Here is a 12,599-nt window from a genome sequence, read left to right on the forward strand (position 1 = left end):
GTATCTTGGCTTTCAAATTTAATATTCTAGTTAAAAATACATATTGCATATGTGTATATGTATATAGTACATATACATATATACATACTAGCCCCATGCTGTGAAGTAAGTCAGATATGACATTATCTCTTGCAGTCTTACTCTTCATACCCTTAATGAATAAAGCCAATGAGCTGCTTTGGTTTCTATTTTATGTAGTTAAAAGATATTAAAATTGAGCTCTAAACCTGTATGAATAGTAAAATATAGAATCAGAGCCAAGGCAGTAGTGGCCTGTGTAGTTAAATCATAGAGCCACATTTAGAGCAGAGCTGCCTGTCCTGTAGATGTGTCCCTCAGCAGACAGTAGTCTTTCCTCTGGTGCCCCTGTGGTCATATCAGACTTTGGAAGTATACTGGATACCTTGTCCTATAAGTCCTATGAAATAGCAAAGAATTAATGTTGTCTCTTTACAGAGAATCAACAAAGCCAGGGTAGGTCACAAATTTTATGGTTCTTATTCACTTATTTTACTTAGACAAAATTTAGGATGTTTTGAAATTGATAGGCGTTAAAGGTAGAGCATAAAATGTCCAAAGAGAAAATATGTTTAGTGGAATAACTGGAGGGATTTCAGATATGCATGGTAATAAAATGATCTTAAACAGATATATCATGTGGCATGATATTTGTTTTCCAACAGGATGTTTTGGTCGTGAATTGTACAGCAGAATGGGCTGCCGCCAATCATGTTTTAGCAACCTGTCGGACAGCACTGAAACAGCAGGGTATTCTGGGATTAAACATGGCTCCCTGCATGAGAGCGTTTCTGGAACGGCTACCCATGATGCTTCAGGAGCAGTATGCCTATGAAAAGGTAACTGATTATATTCACTGCTGCAGATCTATAGATGACTGCTGCTCTGGCATTTGAATTACAGCTTTATATTTATTCCTTAAGAGCATAAGGTCTGAGGAAAATAAGTGAGGCTGTTTGGTAGAATCAAATAAAGTTAAGTCATGCCTAAAACAGTTGTTAAGTAATCCTCAGCCTGCTTTTACTTTCTTTTAGTGGGAGAAAAGTTTTTAAATAACCCTCAAATTTGTATAGTGTTGGTATAATTTCTTTTCAGATTACTTATTCACTTCAAAACTTTTAAAATACCTGTGCCTCAGAGTATCATCTTTTCTGACCCATAAATTTATTTTTGTGTGGTTTTGCCATCCTGAAGTTGGGAGGTGGGGTGGATATGGATGTTGGAGTGACCGTTCTGTTTATCAGCTGAATCCATGTAGAAAGTTAAGTAGAAGAACTAAGGCTGAAGGGAGTAGGGTCCTACAGGAATTTGGACCTGTAACCTAGGCTGTGATCCTGTGTCGTCTGTCTTCCAGCCCTCAGTACTCACTGTGTGCTGCCCCGAGGCAGAGCTCTTTGGAATTTTTTCCTTCTTTTTTTGCTAAGCAACATTAATACAGTCAACTGTTACTGTACCCTATTAACTTCACTGATGCATTTGCCCAGGTTTTCTTTTCTGAATTACTCAGTATCTCACAGAATTGCTCTGCCACGGTTAGGGAAAGCCACAGAAGTGGGATCTCCTTTGATGGCTACCAGGATTCTCTTGTAAAGGAGGAAACGTGAAAAGGGAGCAGGTCACCATGGTTTAGTTACTTGCTTCTTTACCATTATTATTATCATTATTGTTATTATTGTACTTTATGAAAAACTATATAGTGAAAATATACTACTAAATGCAGTGAGATGTACTGGATTGGATCCTGAAGCAGAAAAGGGTGTTAGTGGGAAAACCAAATAAAGTTCTGTGGTTTAGTTAATATTGTAACCAGTATTAATTTCTTAGTTTTGATAAATGCACCATGCTTACATAAGATGTTAACATTAGAGGAAGTTAAGTGAAGAATTTACAGGAATTCTTGTACTATCTCTTGTAACTCTCTGTATATCTAAAATTATTTAAAAGTAAAAATCTTAAAGAACAGTTAACTTTTTGTTCTTTTTTTTAAGTTTTACTTTAATTCTAGTTGGCATATGGGTTAGTATTAGTTTCAGGTAAAAGAATAGTAAAGTTAAAAAATACAATTACAGGTTTTTAGAATACAGTAGGTTAGTTTTTTGAAAGAGAGCCTGCGTGAGCCAGGGAGGGGCAGAGGGAGAGAGAGAAATCTTAAGCAGGCTCCCCACCCAGTGTGGAGCCCAATGCAGGGCTTGATCTCACGTCCGTGAGATTGTGACCTGAGCCAAAATCAAGAGTCAGACACTTAATGGACTGAACCATCCAGGTGCTCAGTTAATAGGTTAATTTATAGTATTTGGTATGGACTCTTCAACTTAACATTCTCATATTTCCTCTTAGCCTCATGTGGTTTGTGGCGATCAGCTTGTTCATAGCCCCTACATGCAATGTCTGGCTTCCCTTGCTGTGGGACTGCATCTGGATCAGCTGTTATGTAACCCTCCAGTGCCACCACACCACCAGAACTGCCTCCCTGACCCAGCATCTTGGAGTCCAAATGAGTGGGCCTGGTTAGAATGTTTCTCAACCACCATAAAAGCTGCTGAAGCCCTGACCAATGGAGCACAGTTTCCAGAATCTTTTACTGTTCCTGATTTAGAGCCTGTTCCAGAGGATGAACTTATATTCCTAATGGTAAGCATAATATTAGCTGCTGTAATATGCAGCTGAGATTGTATCATGGGTATGTAGCAAGTAACAGACCTTTAATAAGTATTTCCTAGCTTGGATAGCTAGAAGAATGCCCTTAGATAAACTTAAAATGTTTTGCTTTCACATAGTCATTCGTAGACTTGTGGCAGCCCTCTGTGGTGAAAAAGATTGTTTATAAGAGAACTGTGAAGTTCCTGTAAACTTGTTGGCTTTCAACAACATAGACCCATATTTTCTCACTTTTTGTCCATAGGTGCCACTTTTAGTACCTCATTTATATATATCTTAGCATCTTTTCCTGGGCTATCTTGTGAGATGTATTCCACATAAAGACTGAATTATTTGACACTTTAATCATTTTTTAATCTCCATAAAGTAAGAATATAGAAGAGCATTCTAATTGTCGTTTCTTATTCTGAGAGTGTCTAGATATAGATAGAAACTGTGATGTAGATAAAATGCCTGTGTAGATAGTGCAGGCCAGGGCTTGATCTAATAACCTATTTACTTAGTTAAGATTTATATATACAAACATTTGAATACATAAATATAGATACAGTATAAAACAGCAATATGAATTGAGGGAAATTATCAAAGTATAGATTATTTATAGATATAAAATATCGTTTCAATTTAAGAAGTGTCCTTCTAAGCCCATTTGCCCCAAATTTGTCATTTTGTAGATGAGGAAATTGAAGCCTAGAAAGATGAAGTGACCTGCCTGCTGCTGGACAGCTAGTTTGTGGGGGTGGTGACTCTTGCACATAACCTTATATCTATTTGTGCTCAGAAAACATAAATGGTTAACTTTGAATCATCAGTGTGTTAGTGATAGTCGATAGTAAAATTGTTTATGTTAAAGGAAAATACTAACATGCATAGTCAAATTTGGTGTGATTATAAAACTGCTCTTGATTTCTTATAGTATTGCTAAGTTCTTTTATAGAAAGAAGACTTAGTTAAGGAAAGATACATCTTGATTAAGCAAGATTCATCCTGATGTTTGCTGTGTCTTACAGGATAACAGTAAATGGATTAATGGCATGGATGAACAAATTATGTCTTGGGCAACTTCCAGACCTGAGGTCAGTAAAAATAACTATATGGTGGTTCTCAGTAAATCTTCTGATTCTAAATGTGTTTGTTGGTGACCTGATGTCTCTCTTAGAGGCTGGCACATATGTCTGTGAATGAATGGGTGAGTCTAATTTTGAGATGATTGTGGTTTTCCAGGACTGGCACCTGGGAGGGAAATGTGATGTCTACCTGTGGGGTGCTGGCAGGCATGGACAGCTTGCAGAAGCTGGAAGAAATGTAATGGTACCTGCAGCAGCTCCCTCATTCTCACAGGCCCAACAGGTAACTACTGGGCAGAGAAACGGAGAAGAAACTTAGAAACTTACAATTCTGATTCCCTTGCTGTCAGATAACACTTATGCATTGTGTAATTTGTTGCGAGGAATAACTAAACAAAGTCATGATGTATAGCTTCCAAATAAAAGCTTTCTAGGGTTTTTATCAGTCTTTTTTGTTAATTTTCTAAATTTTTCTTGCTGTCAAGTGCATCAGCATTAGGCCTGCCTGGTACATATTTAGAGAAGTTAACATACTCCTAATTATTGATTCTCTTTGGGGGCCATTAATTTACAGGGATCTTTATCTAGATTTCATTAACAGCCCTCTCCTCTTCTAATTATCATGGTACTATATTCCCAAACCCTTTTTCAGGCCACTGCTCTGTCTTTCATTCTTCTCTACCTTAGTGAGTCCCAGGAGGCACAACTCTTTCTTGTGTGTATCCTCTCAAGTTTCTGCTTCTTGATGATCTCTGGCCAGTCTTTAATATTTCCCCATCACTCTTTCTGCTTTCAAACTGTTTTCTTAATGTTATTATTTAAACTCTGCACAATTGGCTGAAATTCCTGTAGATAACTGAGTTCTAAAGGATTTTTTTAATTTTTTTAATGTTTTATTTATTTTTGAGAGAGAGAGAGAGATAGTATGAGCAGGGGAGGGTCAGAGAGAGAGGGAGTCACAGAATCCGAAGCAGGCCCCAGGCAATGAGCTAGCTGTCAGCACAGAGCCCGACGCGGGGCTTGAACGCACGAACTGTGAGATCATGACCTGAGCCGAAGTTGGATGCTTAACCGACTGAGCCACCCAGGTGCCCCTGAGTTCTAAAGGATTTTAAATAGTTTGATGAGCCTCATACGTCTTTTTGTTAAGTAAGCAGTTTTATAATAATCAAGGGCTTATTGGAACCCCATAGTTATTTCAACTCATCCTCTTTAGTGAAAGGAGAAAAGAATTAATAAAGGCATCCTGGGTATACATAGAATCATTTTAAGTGTTAAAACTGTATAAAGAAGGATAATATATTTCTGTGTTTTTACACTAGGTCATATGTGGTCAGAATTGTACCTTTGTCATCCAGGCCAATGGCACAGTGTTGGCTTGCGGGGAAGGAAGTTATGGCCGATTGGGGCAAGGAAATTCAGATGACCTTCATGTGCTGACAGTTATTTCAGCCTTACAAGGTAAAGTTATTCTCAATTAAATATTGAGAATATTTAAGCTGGTCAGAAACTATGGCCTAACTATAGGATTGTTTGCCTGTGTTGGAACTCATATCAAACCTTTGCTGAATAAAGTCATAATAGGATTTTCACTTATTTAGATTCCTATTTAGGGTGTACAGCCTGATTTCCATATTTTAAGCTGTTATTTTGTAAACTATTTTTCATGGCAGTGCTAGAATTCAATGATATAAGTAACTATTTTAAGACTCACTAAAGTTTGTAAACAAATTCTTGTAAAATTGCAAAACTGTCATTAGGCAACTATTAATAGCAATAGTAATCATGCATGTGTTTCCTTAAGAGCAAAAATCAGTTTATATGGATATGTGCCAATGTACTAAAGACTTTTACAGGGCATCTCTGTCAGAGTTCCCTGACGTGGAAAAAGAATACCCCTGGAGAAACCACTGCAGGAGCCCCTGGCTTGTTCCTCAAGTCAACTTTTACTGACTCCAAAGCCTACAAAGAGAGCAAAGAGGGTTTTTTTAATTAAAATCATATAAGTAATAATGAGTTGAGAACCAATTTCGAAATAGTTCTAAGTTCTCTTCCTTGAGATCAAAGTGTAAAGAACACAGCAGTGGGGATGGGAGGACGGTGTTCCTAGCTGGAACTACCACATCCTGCCTCTAGGACCTTGCACAAGCTAAATTAGACCTCTTTGTGACTTGATTTACCTATTTGTAAAAGTGGTGATGATAATATCCCTTAGAAGTTCTATGTGAGAATAGAGAAGAGGAGATAATCCAGGTGAAGCATTTATAGGAGTGGCTAGAACATAGTCCCTATTGACTAACTGTTCCTGTCACTCTCCTTTCCTTCCTTCTCATCATTATTTTATGGGACTGCTCCCAGTTTACTAGGTTATGGCTGCAAATAGAGATTTAAAATTAAAGACATTGTTTTTATTTCTGTAGTGCAGGTTTGGTGTTTTGATCCAGTAGCAGCTGCAACTCAAGAATTTCGACATCCAGTGATTCTTGTTGGGTTTCTTTCTGCTCTGTTCCAGGATTTGTGGTGACCCAGCTGGTGACATCTTGTGGTTCTGATGGTCACTCAATGGCCCTGACTGAAAGTGGTGAGGTCTTTAGCTGGGGAGATGGTGATTATGGCAAACTTGGCCACGGGAACAGCGACAGGCAGCGGCGCCCCCGGCAGATTGAGGCCTTACAAGGAGAAGAAGTGGTGCAGGTCTGGCAGGACATAGATAAGTTTGCCTTTGAATGAAAATATACTGGTGGTTGAATAGGGTTCTCAAATTTAGGTAACAGGAAATAATAGTAAAAATACATTATGCAGTCCTTACAAGCGATCCACTGTTTCTGGTTGTTCATCCTTGAGTTTGTCAGAAATTTGAATGGGTTTTGGTGTTAGAATAGAGTCTTTTTCCCTGAGCCAGCTGGTTGGCCCAGGCTGGGGTACTCAGGTCCTTGGAAGAAACACAGTGGGGCTTAGCTTCTGCCCCATAGTTCTTGACACAGTGTTAGTTTGGATGCAGAGCTTTCCATTTATCCTTATTGTTACCGAGGCTGAGTTTGTATACATATTCTGGAAAGTCAGTTAGTGATCTAAGATAATATTGTAACATTGCCTAGCATGTTAGAGTTTACAAAGCATTTCCATGTTTACTACTGTATATAGTCTAGGTCATCTGCACACAGCTAAAGTATAGCAACGGTTCTTCCAAGGTAGGCTCTTTAGCCTGGTCTTCCTGAAGATGATGAAGAGATCAGATTTGAGGGAGCAAGAAGGCCCCTTGGGCAGGTAGGGCATACTGGTCTTGAAGACTCCCAAGTTGTCAGTGAAGTTTATTACTATATTGATACCCAAAAATAACTGAATTATTTCTTTCTTAGTATACTCTCTTCTTAATTTTTTTTTTCTTCCTTGGTTCTGTCTGTAGATGTCTTGTGGCTTCAAGCACTCAGCAGTGGTAACTTCAGATGGCAAACTGTTCACTTTTGGGAATGGTGACTACGGTCGTCTAGGTCTTGGAAATACCTCTAACAAAAAACTACCAGAGAGAGTGACTGCATTGGAGGGATATCAGATTGGACAGGCAAGGAATAAATCCATTATATGTTCCCCCTGGTCATAGATTTGTATTTCCTCTGTGTGCACTGAGACACGGTTCTTTCAGGAAGACTAGAATCACCGATTATACTTAACGTCATGTACATTTTGTTTGGCCTTTGGACTTGATCTTTAGTCATGATTTTATTTCCCCAATGTGAAAATTGATGTTTTAAGTCAAACAGTATGACCAACACATGGAAGACTTAATTCAGGATGTGAATGTTTTAAAACTCCCTCCATAATACAACTTGATATAAAACCTTTAAACATTGCAGATTTTTGTGATTGCTGTCTGCTCATTTGGAAATAGATGGCTGAATTGCAGCATCTTGGGCAGCTACTGCTCTTAAGCAGTACTCGTCCCTGTCCTGTATACATTGAGACTCTCTCTGAACAAGGAGATTTTTATCTTTTCCTGTATCATTCTGTAGACTATCTCTGGTGTAAATATTTTTAGTCATAAATACTTTTTCCTCTTTTATGCTCTCTGATTTTGAGTTAGCCACAGGTATTTGAAGGATTTCGCCTTGAAAGAAGAAGTTATATTTTTGTTTGTGGACATTAGGAATTTTTTCTTATGGACACGTTTTGGTTAACATATGCAGAAGGCCCTGAAACTAATAAAAATCAAAATTTCTGAGCCAAAGTCTCAGAAATGGGTATGTGGTTTAGGTGCTATAAGTTTGTCCTACTGAATACCCTGTTATTTCTCCAGGTGGCCTGTGGCTTAAACCACACTTTGGCAGTATCAGCAGATGGCTCCATGGTGTGGGCTTTTGGAGATGGGGACTATGGAAAACTAGGCTTAGGAAATTCCACTGCAAAATCTTCCCCTCAGGTCGGTATTGTCTTTGTGTTAGTGCCTGTTTTTAGTTGGAAAATAATTTACCTTTAGTATTTTAATAAATTCGTAATGATATTTAGAAACTTCTATTACTTACTCTTAAACATCCAGCATTTTAGATCTTGGTTTTAAATAAGCCACTTATTGCTAAACTGGATGTAAAAAGTCTGGAAGGAGAAGCCTCTGTCTCCATACACAGGCTCAACATTGTAGGACTGTCTCCCATGTAGAAAAGAAATAGTTATAAACATATCTCCACGGTGTCTTATGGAGGGAACTATGAACAATCTTTTGTAACCTTCTGCTTGCAGTTGCCATTTTAGATTATTACCACTGAATTATATAGGTATATGCCTCCTTTTAAAAAAACTAAAAAGGGGCGCCTGGGTGGCTCAGTCAGTTAAGCATCCAACTTCGGCTCAGGTCATGATCTCACAGTTCGTGGGTTCGATCCCCACATTGAGCTCTGTGCTGACAGCTCAGAGCCTGGATCCTGCCTCAGATTCTGTATCTCCATCTCTTTCTGACCCTCCCCTGCTCACGTTGTCTCTTGCTCAGAAATAAATTTAAAAAAACATTAAAAAAATTTTTTTGAATAAAAAAATAATAAAAAGGAAATACAGAAAATAATAAATAAATTAGAAGCTAATAATCACATTATACAAGGTTTCTTGGCTCTGCAGAAGACCTGTGCAATTCTTTTAGTGGATTTTCCTAACACATTTAACAAGCAGCATGAGGGGCTCCTGGGTGGCTTAGTCGGTTAAGCGTCCGACTTTTGCGTAGGTCATGATCTCACGGTTCATGGGTTCGAGCCCCACGTCGGGCTCTGTGCTGACTGCCAGGCCAGCTCAGAGCCTGGAGCCTGTTTCAGAGTCTGTGATTCCCTCTCTCTCTGACCCTCCCCTGCTCACGCTGTCTCTCTCTCTCCTAGAAATAAAATAAAACATTAAAAAAAAAACAACAAAAAAAAAAACAAGCAGCATGATTTACAAATATTTAATAGGTATCTTGAATAGTATACTTCAATAGTATCTTCAACTCCAGATGCCCTAACATATATTGTCTGTGGTGTCTTGATATCTAGACTGATGAATATTCAGGTAGGGATGTGGAAGGCCAGGAGATCATCTCTGGAGAGCATATAAAGCAGTTATTATCACCTCTGAAAGTAGAAAAAGCCTAACTGAGGGCAGCTCATGGACATGGTCTTGAGTATTATTTAAAAGGCCACAGGATTCTCTTTGGTCTCTGTTGCTCAGAAAAATGCTTCCACTTCACCTGGGTTCCTAGGGATTTTAGTCAAATGTCCCTACCTCCAACACTCTCCCACAGATTCAGTTTAGGAGTGTGAATTTAGGTGAAGACAGGTAGGTGACAATTAGTATTTTTATTAGTAGCAGTGATTGAATTTATATAAACCAATAGGCAAATTCAAAAGTATTATTTTCTTTTTAAAGTATGTGCTTTACACTTATATTTTGCAGAAAGTTGATGTCCTTTGTGGAATTGGAATAAAAAAGGTTGCTTGTGGAACTCAGTTTTCTGTTGCATTAACCAAAGATGGTCATGTGTATACCTTTGGGCAAGGTGAGGCATTTTCCAAGCATTACATTACTTGTCTTGTGTACACATGTATTATAGAAACATTTGCTTTCCAGTTTTACAGAAAATACTCTAAATTGAGTTATTTTTTGTTCTGGGTAATGAATGGCCACTATGACCTTCGCTCACTAGCTACTTTTCTGCTCCTTTTTCATGAACTTTGTCCTGAGGACAAACTCTTCTCCCCATTGATAGCTTGTCATGCAGTAACCTTCGATCCTGCTAGAAGAGTTCTGCCAGAGCCCTTCCCATCCTCTTTTCTGCTGCCTCCACTGTGCTGCCATAAATGCTTCTTGACCACCAGAGCTCCTTTGGATCCTGTCTAATTCCCCAGCCCCTCCAGGGACTGGGGATTCAGGCTTTAGGCATTCATACGCATTCAGGGTTTCAGATCTTGAATGGTTCAGAATCCAGTCATTCACAGTGGGATTCCCTGGCAATATATTTCACCTTCTTAAGTGGAACTTTTTGGCAAGTTGTAGTGACTTTCCTCAAAGTGTAAGGCATATGTGAGAAAGAGGAAGAAATAAGGCATGAGTGAAGTTTCTAGGCTTGGAAGAACTAAAGTGTCGCTAACTGAGGACAGGAAGCTGGTTTGGAACTAGGTAAGAACTTAGTTGTGGTCATACCGAATTGGGGCTATATATACTCTAGGCATGTGTATGGAGAGGTCTAGTAAGTTGTTAGGGATTTGGATCTGGAGCTCCAGAGAGACTGGATATGGATATGTAGGTTTGCATAATTAATGATAGTACTTAGAACGATGTTAATAGGCTCTAAGAAGCCCAAGGAGAGTATAGAGTAATGACATGTATAGAACTCTAGGGAAAGTGAGCACAGAAAGAGGACTAGGGAGAGCTGGCTTTGAAAAGGGTGAAGAGAGAGGTTGTCAGTGAGCCAGGGTAGTGAGGAGTTTCTGCGGTATTGAGGGGAGGGGGGCTGAGGCCACTCATCAGAAGGTTATGTAGAGCTCCAGGGGCTAGAGCCTGAGAAGAGACTGCTGTAGTAGGCAGTTAGGAGCTACTCATGGCTTTTGACAGTACAGTCTTAGTGTAGTGTTGAGAGTGGAAGGTAGGTTGCAGAAGGTGGCCAAGCCAAACAGTTCTAGAGGACATGGGGCAACAGGGGCTGGCCTGCACTTTCTAGAAGTTTGGCGGCAGAGGGAAAGGAAGAAGCTGGCTGGCAGTTTGAGGACAAGACAAGTTGAGCGATGTCTTATAGTGCCAGAAATATAGGGTCTTTCTTAACTACCTGCCAGTCCTCTCAAATAGGAGGATACTGGAGGTGCCTCTTGGTTTGAAATAAGTTGCTAATTTTAGATTTATTTATTTTATGAATAAGGAGTCTGTGACATTTTGCAAACAAACAGTTTCAAACTTCATTCACTCAGAATCTAGTATACGTAACCAGAATGGCAGCTTTTGCTATAATGAGTTCTATAGGTCATTGCCATTCCACCAGAAAAGTTAAAGGACTCATCAGAAAACATAAAGGACTATTATGTGCCTTCCATAAATTTCCTCTATTTCTTCAGATCGCTTGATAGGCCTGCCAGAGGGGCGTGCTCGCAATCATAACCGACCACAGCAGATTCCTGTCCTGGCTGGAGTGGTCATCGAAGATGTGGCAGTTGGAGCTGAGCACACTCTTGCTTTGGCATCAAATGGAGATGTATATGCCTGGGGGAGCAATTCAGAAGGGCAGGTAAATATTTATCTTGCTTGCCTTATATTCTGGAAATCTGACAGTGTTCCTCGTTTAGTAAAGAGATAAGCTAGGAAACTCATAAGATCTACCACAGTGCCTCACACGTATCACTTTGACATGGGCCTGAATTATTTGTGACCCCAGTTGTGTCTCTCTTGATTGTGGCCAAGTAGGTATTACACCAAGGTTTTAAAAAAATCTGATGGTACAGCAAAGCGATTAGGGAAATTAACTGAGTATGTGTTTGTGGTTACACTCATTAAGTACCTGGCACCCATAGTAAGCTGCACTTTATAGGTATTTGCTACTCACATCATCATTATTTTTATCATGCTAATGTGTGAGATTAGGTCCTGGAATCATCAGTTGATCTGGAAAATGGAAAGAATGAAACAATACTTTTATGTTTAATAATATGACATAGTACTTGTATGTAATATGGTATCCATAGTATATTTGTGTTTCTGCAGGAAGTCTTGTCATTCTTATTCTACAGTGGAATAAACTAAGCCTCTGAGAGGTTGAGAGAAGATTCAAGAAGTTGATGTGTTCAGTCTACCTTATGTATGGAGGAGAGAAAGATTTGGGTGGGAGATGTCTAGGATGCCTGCTGCTACGTTGGCTTTCAGCCTTGCATGCAGAGCCACATTCCCTTTCTCCGTAAATCCTCTCTGGGTCTGTCTGCCCATAGAGCAAGGGGTTCTCAAGTTCAAGGTCTGCATTATTCAGAGTAGCCTCAGCTTGACTCTGTGGTCACCTCATGACTATGTTAACAGATGCGGAAACTGCTCATCATTGTGGTTGCACATTGTCTTAATGAGAAGAGAGTTGATGCAGAAGTCACCTTAGGGAGGTCACTGACGGGGTCTGGACATGATTCTCCCCAATGATGTCAAGGTGCTTAGCTGCTGAAAACACTGGGTGTCCCAGTCACACCCTAAGAACAGAGACCTGGAGATGAGAATCTGCTTCTGTGTACATTTTTTATAGTTGTTTGTTTATTGTTTACTATAATTGTTTATTGTTTATTGTTTTATTGTTTATTGTTTTATTTTTTACTTTTTTGTTTATTGTTTACTCAGGTAGCCCATGTTAAAAGGAAATCATGTGTTTTAAATAAA

General features: G+C 39.2%; 1 protein-coding gene across 8 annotated transcripts in view; it reads left to right on the forward strand.

Annotated features, from left to right (window-relative positions):
- Nucleotides 1-12,599, forward strand: part of HERC1 (HECT and RLD domain containing E3 ubiquitin protein ligase family member 1) — a 191,209-nt gene that overhangs the window by 164,761 nt on the left and 13,849 nt on the right. For all 8 annotated transcript variants that reach the window (XM_039219818.1, XM_039219859.1, XM_039219846.1 and 5 more), the window contains 10 exons: nt 684-857; nt 2,356-2,649; nt 3,687-3,752; nt 3,901-4,026; nt 5,066-5,204; nt 6,256-6,437; nt 7,150-7,305; nt 8,038-8,160; nt 9,654-9,756; nt 11,306-11,475. In XM_039219818.1, coding sequence (XP_039075749.1) covers nt 684-857; nt 2,356-2,649; nt 3,687-3,752; nt 3,901-4,026; nt 5,066-5,204; nt 6,256-6,437; nt 7,150-7,305; nt 8,038-8,160; nt 9,654-9,756; nt 11,306-11,475 — 1,533 coding nt within the window. The remainder of the gene's footprint in view (nt 1-683; nt 858-2,355; nt 2,650-3,686; nt 3,753-3,900; nt 4,027-5,065; nt 5,205-6,255; nt 6,438-7,149; nt 7,306-8,037; nt 8,161-9,653; nt 9,757-11,305; nt 11,476-12,599) is intronic.

Source organism: Hyaena hyaena, unplaced genomic scaffold, assembly GCF_003009895.1.
Source record: "Hyaena hyaena isolate Hyena2069 unplaced genomic scaffold, ASM300989v1 scaffold_15, whole genome shotgun sequence".
In the NCBI taxonomy this organism is placed as follows: domain Eukaryota; kingdom Metazoa; phylum Chordata; class Mammalia; order Carnivora; family Hyaenidae; genus Hyaena; species Hyaena hyaena.